At 44.3% G+C, this 18122-nt stretch overlaps 2 protein-coding genes and 1 long non-coding RNA gene across 4 annotated transcripts; 1 reads left to right on the forward strand and 2 right to left on the reverse strand.

The window, feature by feature from the left end:
- Positions 1 to 107: 107 nt before the first annotated feature.
- On the reverse strand, positions 108 to 7024 carry LOC127599058 (F-box/LRR-repeat protein 3-like). 2 transcript variants are annotated; one of them, XM_052062717.1, is made up of 6 exons: positions 6676 to 7024; positions 5832 to 6048; positions 3778 to 3942; positions 3566 to 3688; positions 3163 to 3334; positions 108 to 2285 (listed from the first exon to the last, which is right to left on the reverse strand). In XM_052062717.1, the coding sequence occupies exons 2-6, from the start codon at positions 6024 to 6026 to the stop codon at positions 1645 to 1647; spliced, it is 1296 nt and encodes a 431-aa protein (XP_051918677.1). In that variant the 5' UTR covers positions 6027 to 6048; positions 6676 to 7024; the 3' UTR covers positions 108 to 1644. The 2 variants fall into 2 exon arrangements, with proteins under 2 accessions (XP_051918677.1, XP_051918676.1); XM_052062716.1 differs by having other exon boundaries at positions 5832 to 6027; positions 6676 to 7012.
- Positions 3942 to 6140, forward strand: LOC127599120 (uncharacterized). The gene is made up of 2 exons (XR_007962001.1): positions 3942 to 5004; positions 5519 to 6140. It is a non-coding gene; the product is annotated as an uncharacterized LOC127599120 (long non-coding RNA).
- A 329-nt stretch (positions 7025 to 7353) lies between the features above and the next one.
- tgfbrap1 (transforming growth factor, beta receptor associated protein 1) lies at positions 7354 to 18108 on the reverse strand. The gene is made up of 13 exons (XM_052062642.1): positions 17666 to 18108; positions 15899 to 16614; positions 15036 to 15230; positions 14742 to 14896; positions 14097 to 14179; positions 13841 to 14021; positions 13539 to 13699; positions 12376 to 12433; positions 12151 to 12294; positions 11762 to 11905; positions 10304 to 10463; positions 9636 to 10102; positions 7354 to 8840 (listed from the first exon to the last, which is right to left on the reverse strand). The coding sequence occupies exons 2-13, from the start codon at positions 16593 to 16595 to the stop codon at positions 8652 to 8654; spliced, it is 2634 nt and encodes an 877-aa protein (XP_051918602.1). The 5' UTR covers positions 16596 to 16614; positions 17666 to 18108; the 3' UTR covers positions 7354 to 8651.
- Positions 18109 to 18122: the final 14 nt, after the last annotated feature.

Here is an 18122-nt window from a genome sequence, read left to right on the forward strand (position 1 = left end):
AAGAGATGGCGAACATTTACAAATAAATGAATAAATAACAAAAGCCTGATCGTCAACCTTGAACAGGTAAAGCGGTGCATAAAAACGAATGGAAGGTTTCAACACAATGATTTAAAGGGTTCCTTTATTGAACAGTCCAAGGGTGATGTCCTTCAGTGAGTCCACAGGCAAGAGATGTGCTTTGTGTATTTTAAGACTTTATCCAGTTACATTCTGCTTGACTGCCAGGAAAAATAGTGAAAAATGAAAACATCTCACTGACAGACAGCAATAAAGTTTCACCCGCCGAGACGTTAGTTGAGCACTTACTCGGGATGATTTCCATTTTTGAATTCTAATTACATATGAACAGTGACTACTGTTCAAGGTTCCTCTTGCTCGTATACCAAAAAAAAATACAAATACAAACCCCAACTAACCGGACTTTTGAGTCGTACAAAATAGATATCGGTCTGCTCAGATTCAACCTGAGATGATGCTCTTGCATCAGTACAGCTAGAGGCCCTTATAAACGTGTTAAATGTATAGTAGAGTACGTGTAAATCCTGAGGACTGTACTTTACGTTTCAAAAACCCAGGAGCTCATAGACAGCATCATCAATTCCCAGCTACGAGACCGTCATGTATCGCTAAGTGTGTTGGTTATCAAATACATTGTGGGTGCCTTTTTAAAAAAAACTTGAGTTAAAATACTTGGCGATGAAGAACAACGGATATACCCAGAATTCATTCAGAGACGAAAACTGCCAAGCACTGGATAACTGCTTAGTACACGGGTGTCAAACCCAAGGCCCGAGGGCCGGATCTGGCCCGCCACATCATTTTATGTGGCCCACGAAAGCCATATGTATATGTAATAAATAAGAGATCTATTCAAAGGATATTTTTTTTGTTACCAAACCCCTCACGATAGTAACTAAAACATTAGTTGAATCAACACTTATTCTGGACTTCTTTATATGGTTTTAGTGGTTCACCCCGAAACCTACGACGAAGAAATTTTTAATCGCACCGACAAAAATGTGAGCTTTTAAAGGTTATTCACTGCAAATCTCTCCGTGCGATCTGTGAGGGCCATTAAAAGTGTTTCTTTCACCCCGTTGCCTCCGTATACTGGAGACAATGTCAAAGGTGGACTGTCTGTAAAAAGCTGAAATTCAAAGCAGATTGTGATTCCAATTTGAAAGGTTCTCCTTTATGTCAGAGGTGTACGGTTTATTACTCAATAAATACATACGGACGTCCAGGATACCACTGCCGCAATGTCCCCTACATTCCAAAACATTTCTGTTGATTCGCACGGGAAACGTCATCCCTAAAATCTGCTTCTGTCCAATCTGTACGTTACCGAGAGAACAAAGCGCTGAAGTTTTTCGTCAAAACAAAAACAATTAATTTAAAGATACATAAATATACAGAAAAAAATATAGAGAGATATATATAAATATATACAAAGAACAGCCTGGCAGACGTGAAAACAATTTGAAGAGATTTCTTTTGGAACCCACGGGATTAGCTCCAAATCTAAATCGATGGAATTTTGTCCATGTTGTAAAATGTACTTGAGTACATTTCATTTTTTCGCAATAACGCTCCAAAAAAAAAAAAAAAAATCTCGCCGCAGCTCCACACCCTGGAACGACTTCACCAGGTGGGCATCATGTCAGGGAACCAGACGCGGCCCAGATGCTTCGACACCTCCCAGTGGATATCATCCAGCCCGTAGCGGTGATCCGGAACAAGCACTTCCTCCATGATTGACAACTGGGTCAGTCTGTCTCCGCACATCTTGACAAACTCCACAAAGGCGCTGCAAGACACTTCGCACTCTCCCAAGCCGATGGCCGAGAGCTGCGTGCAGCGCTGAGCTATGCGGATCAGCTCCTCATCCAGCGGACGCAGCCCGTTGGCGCACACCACCAACTCCACCAGGCGAGGGCAGGTGAGCCCCACGCGGCCCAGCACGTCTTTGCTGACCGAGCGGCCGAAATACAGATGCGTGACGGGCAGCTCGTCGCGGAAGAAGGGGCCAAACTCATCCTCGTACAGGAAGAAGTACATGACCAGGTTGAATTTCGGGGAGTGGCGCACCATGGCGTCCCAGCTGCTCTTCTTGATTGTATGGAACTGCTGGCCCGGATTCTCGCTCACCACGTCAATGCGCAGGTGCTCCAGGTGAACGTGCTTCTCTGAGGAGAGCGCGATGAGGAGCTCGTCGCTCAGCAAATGGTAGTTGAGGGCCAATTCCCGCAGACCGTGGCACTGATCCGCCACACACAGGATGCCTGAGAGAGGAGAATGGGACTTAGGCCGTGATGAAAAGACCGTAGGTGCGCAATTAAGATAAGATAAGATAAGAAAACCTTTATTAGTCTCGCATTGGAGAAATTCCCAATTCACAGCAGCAAAGTTATGAAAGGAAGAAGTAGAACAACAAAATATAGGAGCTGCTGGAGAGGCAGCCACTCTCGCGGCGCCATTTTGAAGTCAAAATAACAAAAAAAAACCCAACACATAGGACAGAGACAGTCGTGCAATCTTCACCAATTTTCTGCATACACTTTGTTGTCTGAAGCAGTTATTAGATGAAAGAGGAGAGGATCAAAGTGTCCTTTCTCCAGTGGATCAGAGACGTCATGCTGAAAATGTGCACACGTCTGCTACAAGCTAAGTTTTGAAAGCAAACACGAAGCTGCAGCATCCGTTGACGAAAAGAGATTAGTTTACTTCTCCTGTCCCACATAATCCGCTTCAAACTCCAAGCCGCGACTCCCAGTTCCAAATCCGCATCGGCGCTCCGCTTATACTATATAAATTAAGATAAGATAAGATATCCTTTATTCGTCCCACAATGGGGAAATTTACAGCCTCCAGCAGTCGGGCTTATACTCGGAAGTAGTCAAGAAATTTTGGATTGCGCTGCAAAAAAAACCCAAAACTAAAGTTCATTTCCTTTTCGCTTCTTCCCGAAGATTCGCTTCTGCCCATTTTCTATTTGTTAAAAGTTCAGCCCACGAGGCCGGACAGAATTGATCTTGCCAAGACGGATTGCTGCAGCAACTTTGCACACCAAGAGCAACAATTGTTGTAGATCAATCGAATGGTAATGATGATTTATCACGAGGCCCTATTCCCCTAATTTGTTCTCGTCGTCGTCAGTACCTGCGGGTGACACGTGAGGACAACTGCTCATTTTCAGCAGTTTCAGCGTGTCGCTGTTATTGGCCACGAGTACTTTGAGGGAGGGGTCGTCCACGGGCGTGTCATCAATCTTCAGGGAGGACAACGATTTGGAGTTGACAAAAACCACCGTCAATGCTGAGATGAAGTGAGACTGTTTGAACAGATACCGCAAAAGGACAACGAGGTGAGTTTACTTTTAGATCTCGAAGGCAAAAGCACCATATCCGATTGTGCTCAGAAAGACGGCGATGATGTCATTATTTTCTCCATGCTACGCTTTTGTCAAATCGTTGCTGTTGTTTAATTACTGTGTTATTACAGAGGAAACATTTGGTCGGACTCCAACACGTATGACAATTCTACCGCGGAAGATTCTACTGACCTTAGGCATCTCCATGAAGCTGGGCCGAGCCGTGGAGATGAGGCCCAGCGTTTTCAGAGAGCAATTAACAAGCTGGGAGAGGATGTCGCATGCCGCTTCTGCCGACTCTCTGCTGCTGTCCACCTTGGGTGCGGAATGACAAAGACTCCGATATGAGCCGAGACGGCACATCCGCAACGGCGCCTGTTCTCGCCTCGCCGACGGGCTCGTACCTTGAAGCTGACGTACTGCAAGTGGTCGGCGTGCCTTTTGATGATTTGCTTAATGAGGTCCGGGTGTGTGGCCTTCAGGTAGGAGCTGGCTGGCTGATTCAACTCAAACTCAAAGCAACGCCACAGCTCAGGCATGTGAAAAGCGTGGTTCCAGCCTCGGCACACCTGCGTTCATACAAGTCGCATCAGTCCCGCCTGGTCCGAGTCACCCCGAGAATTAAAACACCCAGGAAATAGCAACAATTCTCTCAATACCATCATCTGTATTTTCAGTCCGTGATGACATTAAATGACCTAGACTTAGCCATGTGTCCAATGTTGCCTTAGCCACCAGGGTCAAAGGTCACACCCCTTCCTTGGAGGAAGTGCACAGAAAGTAATGGATCCTAACTAGAAGGGAGTGCAAGTAATGACCTGAAAACTGAACTCATCTTCTTATTGTTGTTTTCTCAAATGATTTAAGGATAGAGGTGTCGAAATTGTTTTTGTTCAGGGGCCACATTCATCCCAGTTTGATCTCAAGTGGGCCGGACCAGTGCATTTGCGGCCCAAGAAACTATAACTACCGGGTAAATCCACGTTTCCCCATTTTTGGGTGCAAACGATTCCAAAATATTCACATTTATGAATTATCTTGATGAAAACCCTGTTTCAAATAAAAAGAGTGCAATTTCAACACTATTAGGAATCACGTGCAACTCAATTTAAGAGTCACGGTGGCCAAACCTTCTATAGAGCAACTAATGATAACGAAATAATTTGAAATTGACATAATTTCCATATCCATCGGTAAATCTTGACAATCTTAACTAAACTCATCACACCACACAAACTATGGCGGTAACTATTGAGAAAGAGGTTATTCGGCTATTTATATAAAATATATGTACAAAAATACAATTGTGGCAGTCCCTGAAAAAAAATGGTGGATGAAAACCAATCTTATTTGAACTGAAGCATGTTTACTTGGCTCCTGAAAATTGGCGTTTTAGAATCTTCACAAGGGCTTCAACATCAGGCTTGCAATACTGAGTTGCAGACGATTTGAGAATGTTATCTAAGTAGTCATCAGAGCACCCTCCAGTGGAAAAAATCAGCAACGACAGTTAATTTTGTAGAAAATTTGAAAATTGTTCTGTCCCCATGGCTCAGATTGGACCCTCTGGTCAGCTGATTCTGGCTCACGGGCAGCATGTTTGACATCTTTGATTTATGGAGTTCATTTAGGTCAGGGGTGTCCAAACTTTTTGCCAAGGGGGCCAGATTTTATGTGGTAAAATGTCGGGGGGCCGACCTTGGCTGACATTCTTTACATTGAACAACAATATTGTTCAACAAATTTTAGTAAGCCAGTCTGTTTCACATTTCCATTTTTATTTTAATTTCAACAATCTTAAGAATTTCTTTTGGTTCATTTGAAACAGGAATTTGAAATATGACATATCAGTCAATATAAACACGGAGTGATGTCTTGTTAACACGTGAGTGATGCCCTCTAGTGTCTAAATGCTATTACTCATTTAGTGAATGCTATTACTCATTTAGCCACTAGAGGGAAGCAGTACTCTATGAAACATCACTCACCAGTCTACGAGACCTCAGTCAATGCAACACGTGTTCCATTGCGCCCAACCTGCGGGCCAGGCGGCACTGATTTTATGACAGGGGCAGAGGGCCGGATGAAATTCGACCGCGGGCCGGATTTGGCCCGCGGGCCGGACTTTGGACATGCCTGATTTAGGTTGTCATTACATACCCATATCAAAATTCCCTGGACTGCTTTTGGAATGATTTTGCAAATGACAATAACAAAAACTGAGAAGTCACCTTTGATGTGAAAATAATGTTGGTTAATTATGATAATGAAGATACAATTTCCACAATAGCTGTCTTAAAATTACCATTTAAACTATATGTCAGCCAGTCACATTTTTCTTTCTCTGCGTGTAGAAGTCCAACAGTTGTAAAGGGACTGTGTAAAAGAGGCAACCCACTGATTCCTGCCGAGTACTTTCCACTGATAGTACTGACTCTAGATTTGTTCAAATGTGTACCTGAGATGCATACGCTCTATCCAGCAGAGGCAGGTACTGGAATATGTGGAGAAGGATCTCCTGCGGCAGGCATTCCCAGTGGACCGCTTCTTCGTCAAGTTCCGTGTCCCTCCTCTGTTTACGAGACCGCTTGAGAGACCCGCTACTGGTGCCGCCCCCATCCTCCTGTTTAGTTCCCTGGAGTCCTCGTTTCATCCTGGAGGTTACAAATGGTCGACTGTTAAGGGGGGGGGGGCATGGCAATCACGTAATTATGTAAATATGCTTGATCAGATAACAGATGTTATTACACTCAACTGATGGAATTTACGTGTTTTAACAGTATTCATACGCTCTTCATATATAATAAGATTATCAATTATTACTACGAGTGCCGTTGCCCGGTAATATTCTGTCAAAATAATTTTCATTTTTCATTCAGAAGGGCAAATGGGGATAATGACGTATGGTAGGTTGACATATTGTCAAAGTCAGCATTGCAACGACTCGGCTCATCTGATAAATGATCAGCGATCACATTCAAGAGGGTGGACACGCCTCCCTTTTGCCACAACAAACACGAGCGTCTCATGAGCAAATCATAAACACTACGTTATCTTCGACTCGCCAAAACTGGTTTCCCAGCCAAGATAACCCAAAATGCAGTTAGCTCTGACTCTCGGGTTATATCTAGCATTGGCTAAAACCGACCGCATGAGTAATTTGCTTACACACGCGCGTTAGCATGTCATGTAGCTTAGCCAAAGCCATACTTAGCACGTTCGAGAAAATGTCGAGCTGCCAACGTGCAATCGTCGAGTCAAACACGGATACGAACAAAGAGTCCCAAAAGTCTTCCTCTTACCTGATTTCACCTCAGTCAGCTGCTTGTTATAAAAAAGCTACCAGTGAGCGTCAACCAGGTCCGACACAACAAAACTGCGTTCGGGCTGCCCGACCGCTCAAACACATTGGACCATAAAGCGTCGCGATTGATCGAGAGATTGGTAAATATCAGCGAGGATGCGAAGAGTGGAGATTTCCAGACGCCGTTTCGTCTCCGAATGCCTGACCCAGATTCGTCCCACAGGGCTGCTGATTCAGTAGTTAAGTCAGTCAGTTTAAGATGGCGTTTGCGTTGCTGGCGTCGAGAAAGCCGTTCGACTGCCTGACCTGCCTGCGCTTACAGTGAAAGGTCAACCGGGGGCGCTAATTCTCAGTTTTCTATGCTACTCAAGTTTCATTTTAACAATGGGGATAACGTTAAAAATCAAAACAAACATTTGCTATTCTGAGGTATAGTGTGTCCTCCTGTAGAACAGCCTGGAAATGTTCTCAACCTGAGGCAAGCTAGGTGAAAATAACATCCATAGTGTGTATAAATGTACACGAATCAATTGACTACGACAGTGCTGATGAAGAAATCAGAAATCCAAAAAAAAATACTCCCTGAAGACAGAGCATTGCGTTAAACAAAGACACTCCAAGTACATCTGTGGAACATTTTTTTTAAGTGCAGTTCATGGAATCCAGACCAACACGGTTGAATGTTTCGTATTGAATTTATTAAATTTGTTTTGCAGGGTGGTCCGGTTTTCAACACTGAAGATTGTTTTTGTTGTGAAAACATAAGTCTACTGATCTTACAGGAATTAAAACACGAATGCCAGACCGTAAACGATTTCTCAAAGGAGCAGTGGAGGAAGTTCTTCGGGGGTTTTTATATTGAGGTTTACAGCGCCATCGATTTTAATAACGGACAGTGCAACAATTCAAATACCAAAGTATTTCATTCATTTGAATTTGGAACCATGAGTAAAAACAAGTTTGCACGGCTTCAACGAATATCCCATTCTTTCACGATCAAAGCAGCGGTTTGATTTTCCCACAAATTCAGTCCAGTGCTGAACCGCCACAGTAAAAGAAAAACACTCATCACACATTACGAAGTCTGTCACATTACATGACTTTTTTTTTTTACATATGGCCGTAATTTCAGCTATTTGCTCTAAGTAATACAATAAAGCAATGTCACCTTCCCTTTTTAAACGTGTGGTGCTGCAGAGTAGAAAATGAATAACTGATGATGGGAGTCAGTTACATTTGGCCTCGTGATGCTATTTTTTTTTTATACCTTAATGCTCACTCTGTGGGGAAGAATGGAAATTGCAGCGCTGATTATAGAGCAGCATCAATGGGGAAATCGATATTTGAAGAAATCCAAAAGGAATTGCAAGTATGTGCTTCGAATTGTAACCAGTTTTGTCAGTTGTTGAGCTCTTTCAATCTCTTTCGTCATTTACGCATTTCGAGATGAGCAGTAAACCTCATCATCAACAAGGAAAGTCATCAAAGTCAAAGAGCAAAGTACAACACATGTATGTTGTTAATTCCAACAACCAGAATTTAAGGCAGAAGGTAAACGGTAAAAATAGCTTTTTCATTTGAGAGGCCTCCTGTAGTCTGCGTGGTGCTTGTCAGATTAATCAGCAAAAACAACTCAACAGTGAAGCTCGAGATGGCGTAGGAGTTGTCTTGTTCTTGATTAAATGATTAAGGGACAGGTAATTTAGCTTTGACCTTGTTTATTAAAAAGAAAAAAAAATCGGAATCGACTGCATCACACGGCTCAACGCCATCTGCTTACTCTCACACTTTCCTCTTCTCTCAAACACATCGCTGCCTTTGTGATTCTTGCAGACTCCACGAGTGACTTAACCACAGCAACGGATGCTTTGCCCTCGTCCACAAAGTCACCAGCCTTGCCAAAAGCCAACACGACCTGCGTTGTTTGGGCGCTTCTAATCATAGATTACACACTGTTGTGCGGTGGGCCACGGCTCACGTGTGGTTGCTGCTGTTAGCTAATTGTCTCTTTGTTGGCGAGTCTCTCATTCTTTGGGCGGCACAGTGTGTATGGACAGGCACGCCGCCCGGCAAACACACCACATCGGGGTCACTGAAGGTGTTGTGGCATAAGTGGCATCCCTTCTTTGTCGACACAGCAATTGGCTTCTTCGTCTCTTTCAACTGGATCAGAAAAAAAAAAAAAAGTGTGTAAGAGATGTGGTCCAGCAGTGAAAACTATTTCCAATACAAGGGATCTTTGATTGAATTATGGTAGGAATTATGAATATAAATCAAATATGCCAACATACAAAAATGACAAAACTTTTGTCATCATTAATGTGAAAAGAAGGGCGGCCCGGTAGTCCAGTGGTTAGCACGTCGGCTTCACAGTGCAGGGGTACCGGGTTCGATTCCAGCTCCGGCCTCCCTGTGTGGAGTTTGCATGTTCTCCCCGAGCCTGCGTGGGTTTTCTCCGGGTGCTCCGGTTTCCTCCCACATTCCAAAAACATGCATGGCAGGCTGATTGAACACTCTAAATTGTCCCTAGGTGTGAGTGCGAATGAATAGTTGTTTGTTTCTGTGTGCCCTGCGATTGGCTGGCAACCGATTCAGGGTGGCCCCCGCCTACTGCCCCGAGACGGCTGGGATGGGCTCCAGCACCCCCCCCCCCCGCGACCCTAGTGAGGATCAAGCGGTACGGAAGATGAATGAATGAATAATGTGAAAAGAAAAAAAAAACCCACGCAGGCAAGGGGAGAACATGCAAACTCCACACAGGAAGGCCATGTGGAGCCTACACCGCCGCACTGTGAGACCGACGTGGCGTGCAGACTGGTGCAACCAAATAATTTTAGTTGGTGAACCTCCCCTCTCTCGAAGATTTAATTCCACAAAAACCTGGCATTCGAACAGGGATTTTACATCCGCTACATGCATTTTTGTATGCATTTACTCTGCGCGTAATGAAGCGCTCACCTTGTCGTGCAATATTTGAAGATGTTCCGAGTGGGCGAGCCCAAGAGCAATCTGGGACGTGCGGGAGGCATGCATACTAGCCCTGATGGCTCGACCCAGAAAAGGCCGGATCAGCTGCAGCGACCAGCCTTCCGGCAGTATCCTCAGCACCCGGACAGGATCAAACAACTCTCCGTGACGATTCAGCAGGTCCACCGCTGCCATTTCTAGATCGCCGCTGTCGTCGCACACCGCCGACTGGGATTCGCCGGCGGCGCTTTTGTCAAGATACATCCCCAGGAGGAGGTGGAACAGCTGCTGTTTGTAAGCAGAATCCCGACAAGATGAGGTCCAAATACAAAAGGCTTCGGCAGATTGGAAGTCTCTCAGCTTGTGCACTAAAATATGCAGCGCTTTATCATGTTCCTCCAATTTTCCATACAGAGTTGCACGCTCCAGCAGCAGTGGCTCGCAGTTTTCCATCTTTCCTAAATAACGTCAAAGCAAAAAAAAAAAAAGATAAAATAAACAAACAGTAGTTATTGAACAGAAAGAATCTGGAGGAAACTTCTGTTGTAAATAATTTTGTAATGGTCACATTTTGGCATGACAGCGATGAGAAACATGTCGCCCCGTCAAATATCAAACAGCTCTCGATCATCAGAATGCATTTCCAACGACGATCTCACCTAAAAGATACTGAACTCGGTACAAATTGGACTCCCTGAGTAGACCTTGAAGCTTCTCTCTGGATCTACCGAGCTGCTCTTCATTGGTCGGAGACTCTGACAGTAACGAGAAGACCCTCTCCAGGTACAGGACTGCCAAATGCGTGTGGAATTGCTCCTCCTACAGTCAAGAAAAGAATCACAACTGCAAATTTACCGATATTCAAGGTCCTCTCTCAAATAGTCCGAACACCAGCACATAGAGTTGTGCATTTAAAAATGATGTCTGTAGGGAAAAAAAAATAATAATCAGTGTGAGCCTGATGATGTCAGCGCCAGAATAATGCTGCCCTATTGCAATTGTTTCCCTGGTTTGTCAAGGTTATTTTCTCATGAAAGATGAAAAATTAAGGAAAAAAATGAAACTAAATGGGCTGGACTAAGCAGAAGTGTAATTTGCAGCAGTTATTTCAACAATCCTGAATTTTACAATACATCTTTATTGATATAGTGCAGGGGTGCCCATTAGGTAGATCCTGATCTTCCGGTAGATCTAAGACAGGTCCCAAGTAGATCCGAGGAGTGTCGAGAAGAAAAAAAACAAACAACCATTTGTGTGTCTTTGTACATGTTAGTAATATATTTTTTGTGTTAATATACACTGCACACTAATCAGCCTCATTTTCACTAAAAAAATATTTAAAAAATAAAATAAAGCAGGCGGCCCGGTAGTCCAGTGGTTAGCACGTCGGCTTCACAGTGCAGAGGTACCGGGTTCGATTCCAGCTCCGGCCTCCCTGTGTGGAGTTTGCATGTTCTCCCCGGGCCTGCGTGGGTTTTCTCCGGGTGCTCCGGTTTCCTCCCACATTCCAAAAAACATGCGTGGCAGGCTGATTGAACACTCTAAATTGTCCCTAGGTGTGAGTGTGAGTGCGAATGGTTGTTCGTCTCTGTGTGCCCTGCGATTGGCTGGCAACCGATTCAGGGTGTCCCCCGCCTACTGCCCGGAGACGGCTGGGATAGGCTCCAGCACCCCCCGCGACCCTAGTGAGGATCAAGCGGTTAGGAAGATGAATGAATGAATGAATGAATGAATAAAATAAAGCAGGTAAATCTTTAATTTGTGTGTGTGTGTGTGTGCGTGCGCGCGCCGGTAAGGGTAGATCCCGTGAGGTTAGTTGATCAAAAAGTAGATCTTCGATCCAAAAAGTTTGGGCACCCCTGATATAGTGCAATCGCAACAGCCGCAGCTACAACAAAGCGCTTTACAGAACAGTTAAGATTTAAAAAAAAAACAAAACACATAAGACATGGACAGTCATGCAAGTGAGTTTAGTGAAACACACCCCTTTTAGTTTTTAACCTTTGATACTATATAAAACCAACCAGCATTTAATAATATCCTCGATGTGTACAGTACACGCTCCTATCACTACTTCTATGGCCATCGCGTTCACATGAAGATTCTGTGAGCGGTACCTGAATCCGTCGTTCATGCACCAGGTGCTCCAAGTAGAGAAGAAGAGCCTCCCCGTGCCTTTCCAGGTATGTAATGACATCCTCGGGATTCATGTCTGACTGGGCTTTGCCATCAGACCTCTTTGTGAAGATGTGGACAGCTGTCTATGAAGAAAAGTGAACGCCACGGGTTAGCATTGCAGCTAAATTGCATGATACACGCTAGCAAATGAAAGTACTGTGGCCACAACAACAGTAACGGAGATTTATTTAACGATATGTTTATTATTCCACTTGTGTCATATCATGAGTTGTTTTTTTTTAAGCTTTGGTTAGCTTACTGAGCTACGTTGGAGAAACAATAGTTTTCGAAAGTAACATCTGCAAGCAACTAATAGAGGTTGACCTACAGTGGGATTCTTGTGTAGGGCCCAGGTTGCAAACTTCCACACAAGGTCCACGTCGGCAGTGTAGCTGAGAAAATCTACAATATACTCAAAGAGATCAGGTCTCGTAGAGTCCTGCAGTTCCTCGTCTGCAACCCGAATCCACATCTGCGGGGGAGTGGGGGGAAAAAAAGTGCGTAAAGAATTCCGTCCGATTGCATTGGTGTAGTTTCACACGTGTGAGTTTACCTGAAGTGCCGCCGGATCCTGACCGTTACAATGGTAAAGCAGCCCAAGTGCAAAATATCTGCGACAGGGAGGAAGGAAAACAAAATCATTACTGGGATGTTTTTTTTTTCAAAAAGTATTGTGAGAAACAATACAAGGGTGGTAATAGGCAGCTGTGATCGAAATACTGTTTTTGACGCCTTTCCCCTTATCAAGACATGAATTAACTCCGCATTCAAACTCGCTGTTCATTGTTGCGATCGTGGCAAAGATTCAAACTTTGCTCTTCAATTTCTCCAGGGGACTCCTTGCGGGGAAGTCAGGTGCACCATCAAATTAAATATTAAACATGAGGTCTAAAGTGCAGTCAAGTTTCAGTTTTATGGGAAAACGTTTGGGATGATCCATTTCATCGATCACTCTACACCAAGCATGTCCAAAGTCCGGCCCGGGGGCCAAATCCGGCCCGCGGTCGAATTTCATCCGGCCCTCGGCCCCCGTCATAAAATCAGTGCCGTCTGGCCCGCAGTTTGGGCGCAATGGAACACGTGTTGCGTTGACTGAGGTCTCGTAGACTGGTGAGTGATGTTTCATAGAGTACTGCTTCCCTCTAGTGGCTAAATGAGTAATAGCATTCACTAAATGAGTAATAGCATTTAGACACTAGAGGGCATCACTCACGAGTTAACAAGACATCACTCTGTTTTTATATTGACTGATATGTCATATTTCAAATGATCCTTGCAGTTGTGGATATGTGTATTGCTTGTTCATTTCCCTGTTGTTCGAGTCAAAGGTTTTGTGACTATTGAAAAGTCATGGTGATACATTTTATCTTTCAAATCAATCAATTTGCACTCAGGAGACTTCTGTTTAAGAAAAAGTCAAGTGAATAAGCAGTTGCCTGTGATATACCTGTTTCAAATGAACCCAAAGAAATTCTTAAGATTGTTGAAATTAAAATAAAAATGGAAATGTGAAACAGACTGGCTTACTAAAATTTGTTGAACAATATTGTTGTTCAATGTAAAGAATGTCAGCCAAGGTCGGCCCCCCAACATTTTACCACATAAAAACTGGCCCCCTTGGCAAAAAGTTTGGACACCCCTGCTCTACACCGTTTGCTGCTCCAAAGCAGCGTGTAAAAGGGATGGAAATCAAAACACAGAAAAAGCAATACACACTTTTGATATTTCTCCAACCAGGGGACACAGTCTGCGAGCAGGCAGGCGTTGTCCGATGCCAGCAGGTCGAGAAGGCTCTCGTGATTTTGTTCAGCGTACAGCTTTAACAATGCCGTGTCCACATCCTCTCTGCAACCGTTAACGACTTCTGTGCTTCGGACCTGCAAAGTGAGCAGCGTAGGCATAGATAATAAACGTTGAGGCACGTGGATGGAAAATAACAAAAGCATTAAAACCTCTGGGTGAGAAAATTCAATAAAAGCAATCAAGTATGGTTGAATTTTTTTTTCTCTCTCTGTTACCTCTGTCAAATAAGTGATTAGGAATTTCTTGCATTTCAAGACTTTTTCCTGATCACCCTGTGCCAGGTGGTTGAGATCTGCAAACTCATGGAGAGAAGGGTGGCAGCGTGTGAAGGAAGATGAGGCTGGCAATAGCAGCGGGTAGAGAGAGATCAGCTCACGCACATCCAGCTGACCTTTCCTGCAAACGCAAAGGGAATTCGGTGGACGCCAACCGACTGCCCCCGACAACGTAACGCCACATAAAAACATTTACCTGAAATGTTCTTTTGCTTCTACAAACTGAAGTTGGCCAAACTGTATGAAGCCTGCCTGCTGCAGGATTCTTTTGTACAAAACCTGTGTCACCGTGTAGAAATTGAGATGAAAGTTAATACTGTTGACATGATGTCATCGGTTGAAATACATGTCGGACACACGCAGATGATAGTAGAAATTAATCACTGATCCTTTTTATATGGAAGATATTTCGGACAAAATGATGTGGCACAATTATAACAGAACACATAATAAAGGGACTGTTTAGTACCGGGCGGCCCGGTAGTCCAGTGGTTAGCACGTCAGCTTCACAGTGCAGAGGTACCGGGTTCGATTCCAGCTCCGGCCTCCCTGTGTGGAGTTTACATGTTCTCCCCGGGCCTGCGTGGGTTTTCTCCGGGTGCTCCGGTTTCCTCCCACATTCCAAAAATATGCATGGCATGAACACTCTAAATTGTCCTTAGGTGTGAGTGTGAGTGCGAATGGGTGTTTGTCTCTGTGTGCCCTGCGATTGGCTGGCACCCGATTCAGGGTGTCCCCCGCCTACTGCCCGAAGACAGCTGGGATAGGCTCCAGCACCCCCCGCGACCCTAGTGAGGATCAAGCGGCTCGGAAGATGATTGAATGAATGAATGTTTAGTACCGTGAACTTTTCTTTGGGAATACTTCTTTGTGCCCCCTCTGCTAGGACAAGTGCCTCCTCCACTCTGTGGCTGGCCAGTAAATCTTGGATTTGTCTCTCCAGCGGCATGGGCACCATAACGTACACAGCTTTAGTGGACGCCACAATGACCTTTCCTAAAACATAAATAAATAAAACGGCATCAGAACTCCACTCCTCTACACGCTACCCATCATCCTGTTCAGACACCGTATGAAGATGAAGAAAAAAAAAAAAAAAAAAAAAAGAACAGCAGGAAGATTCATGCCCGAGTACCTTCAAAGTCTTGCAAAATGCGCCCATCCCTGAATGAAAGCGTCTGCTTCAGCTGCTGATCCAACATGCTGTGGATGGTGATGAAGCTCTCATCCAAGGCCACCACATATGGGAAGCACACAGCCGCACCAATGACACTCTCGGACCAGTTGACGGGGGCCCGTTGAGAAGCCCCTTCCGCGTTGGCAAACATGCCTATCGGGAAGGGCCGGGTGGAGATGTTCAAGAGACATGACTACCTCATTTGTGCGTGATTGACATGAGGTTGTGTTTCATTGATGACAGCTTGGTTAGTTAGAAAGTCATGGAAAGGTGACAGAACTGATTGCTGTAAAGGGGTAATGCAAGAGCCAAGGGGAAACCTGTTAAATTTTTGGAGGCGCTACGGATAAATGTGCAGCTCAAGAAAAGCTTCTCCGTTTGAAGTTGTCTGGTTGCGTAGGTGTAATGACCGGCCAGCAGACGCAGGTGCAATGAAAAAGCATGCTGTGTGTGGTAGTCGGTGGTATCCACTTTGTTTTGTGTATTATTGAGGTCATAATTTTTTAACCAAAGCTTCAAAGATGCTTCATAAAGCAGTTCTTGTATTTTTACCTCCTCAAGATGGCGCTCCATGTTCAACGTGTCATTCATTCGATTCCTTTCTCTAAAACAACAGTGCCATCAAGGAGACAAAAAAATTCGGCAACTGGTTCATGAAGCATCTTTGAAGCTTCATTTCACTAATTATTGAATAACAGAACGTTGTAATAGCCATTGAGATGCTAGCGAGCCAAAAAACATTATGACACAATATAACTTGAGCCTCTTTAAGTTGGAGGTAATTTTGAAATGAAATTGAAACTCATCATGACTCAACTTACCAAGACCACCCGGTGCCGCCAAGAGGAACTCCTCCCGAGCAATCCTTTTTACAATGGGCCTCCGCTCCTCACTGTTGTAAGGGAAAAGATCTTGTGCAGCTTCTGTGTTGTAGTTTAGGATCATGTACTGCGTCGCCAACGCCAGGCACAGGAAGTAACCATCGAGACTGACAGCACAGGGTTGCTCCGGCGTGCTCACCTCTTTGACCAGCTGTACCCTGTCCTCATAAACCATGTAAATTTGCACTGTCCTACGCTTCAAGGAAAGGACACCCATTTCCACACAGAATGGATCACCGTTCACTGGATTCTCATTAACGCAGAATGTCGTCACACCTCTAATCCTGGCACCGCCTCCTGACGTTGACGGCACATTTTCCAGCGTCACCATGTCCACGAGAAAAACGATTCCATCGCAAAGGACTATGAGACGCTCCAAAGCAGAGGCGGCCCGCAGCTCTGCCACTGGCTTCTTAAGGCCCATGTATTTGTGCAGCAGTTTCTGAGCCGCGTAAGTCAGTTTCCCTTTGGCAGAAGTGAGCTCGTCGAGCAGGAAGTGGTGGATGAAGCAATCGTTGGTTCCCACATACAAGTGTTTCCCACAACATTCTATACATTCAATGTTGATGCGAGCCTTGTCGCCCATAAGGAGGTCCCGCTCCACAGCCGGGATGAGCTCGAAGGCCTTCACGCTCATCTTGGTCGAGGCATTGAGACTAGAGGGGAAAAAAAAGAGTGGTAGGAATCATCTTATCTGTGAAAGAATGGTCAGTATGGAAGAAGACTGCAATTAGTACAGTGATAATATCACCGCCAAATTATATTTTTTGCACATTTGAAAGGCCCAGATTCCATGTGAAATGTAAACTATTTATTTGGCATGTCCCAAAGAATCGACTAGAATGAAAAAGTTCAATTTTCAAAAATTATAATGGGTCTCGAAGTGGACATTTTAAACATCACTTTACAGCCAAATAAGTCCTCACATAAACGTTTGAAAGTTAAGAATAGAGCACACGTTTAGAGGACCACAACACCTTTGCTTGTTTTAATGCCCACCCAATCAGCAACACACAGACAGGCAAACAGAATCAGTAAGGCAGAAATGAAATCTGTGTATTTGATATGCTCCACAGTATTTTGCACTTGAATACAAGTACATGCAGGTGATTTACTGCATGATATCCTTGTACGGTATATTCTGTATGAATAACCGTCACAAAAATGACAGTACGAAATTAGTCCCCATTCTCTTTTTGATACTATTTCATGTGTCACTTTTGAAAATGTTTCTGGTCCTGTTTAGCAGGCGACAGCCCATATCAAAACAATAGCGACGCCCTTTTCAAGTGCTAACGCTCAGAATGTTAGTGCTAGCTAGCTTGTCAAATTCATGGACGCTAAGGTCAATCATGGGGTATACTTGTGGTTTAACGCTGTCTAAATGCGACAGAATTAGGTTGAAGAACGTAGTGCATCCACAAACTAGTGAGGAAATCTTGCCTTGTGTTGAATTCATTCAATAGGAAGCTAACGTTAGCCTTCACTGACTGCTCTGTGCTGCCAAAGCTAGCAATCGAGGGACTTTTCGTGGGGGTTATTCATCATATGATCAAACAGATACACACGCACGAACGCGCGCACACACATGGTGACACTTATTGAAACAATGCAAATCTTTCCAAACAGCCTTTCTTCCCTGAAGACGATCTGCGTGTACCAACCCCCTTGCCCAATTTCCCCTCATGCTTGCTTGGCATAACTTACCGCTCAAGACACCCTCGCTGAAGACAGACTGGAAACACAGGAAAGCACTACTCCTCCGCAAATAACCACGAAATATGCACACGGACAAATATCAAGATGTCCATTTTGACAGGTGACACAAAACCGCAGGAAGTGGCATGAATGCGCTCGGACTCGTCGATCCACAATTAAACACCGCCCAGAGCATCTGACTCTCACTTGGATCTGACTCGTCAGAATTCGTCCAAGACCATTCAGCAACACGAATACGTCATTCTAAATGAAGCAGTTGAACGCCCGTTTCCCCAAAATCTCAGCAGAAAAAAATATTTCTGATATTAGGAAGATTTTTTTTGATTATTTAAATACGTTAAAATGATCTGATGTTTCTCTTCTGTTTTCAACATGTAATGAACTTTCTGTGTCTTGTCTCAAGTCCACTCCATTCCAAAGTGTCCCTGAACGCAACTCGTTTACT

Source organism: Hippocampus zosterae, chromosome 4 (genome assembly GCF_025434085.1).
Source record: "Hippocampus zosterae strain Florida chromosome 4, ASM2543408v3, whole genome shotgun sequence".
Lineage (NCBI taxonomy): Eukaryota > Metazoa > Chordata > Actinopteri > Syngnathiformes > Syngnathidae > Hippocampus > Hippocampus zosterae.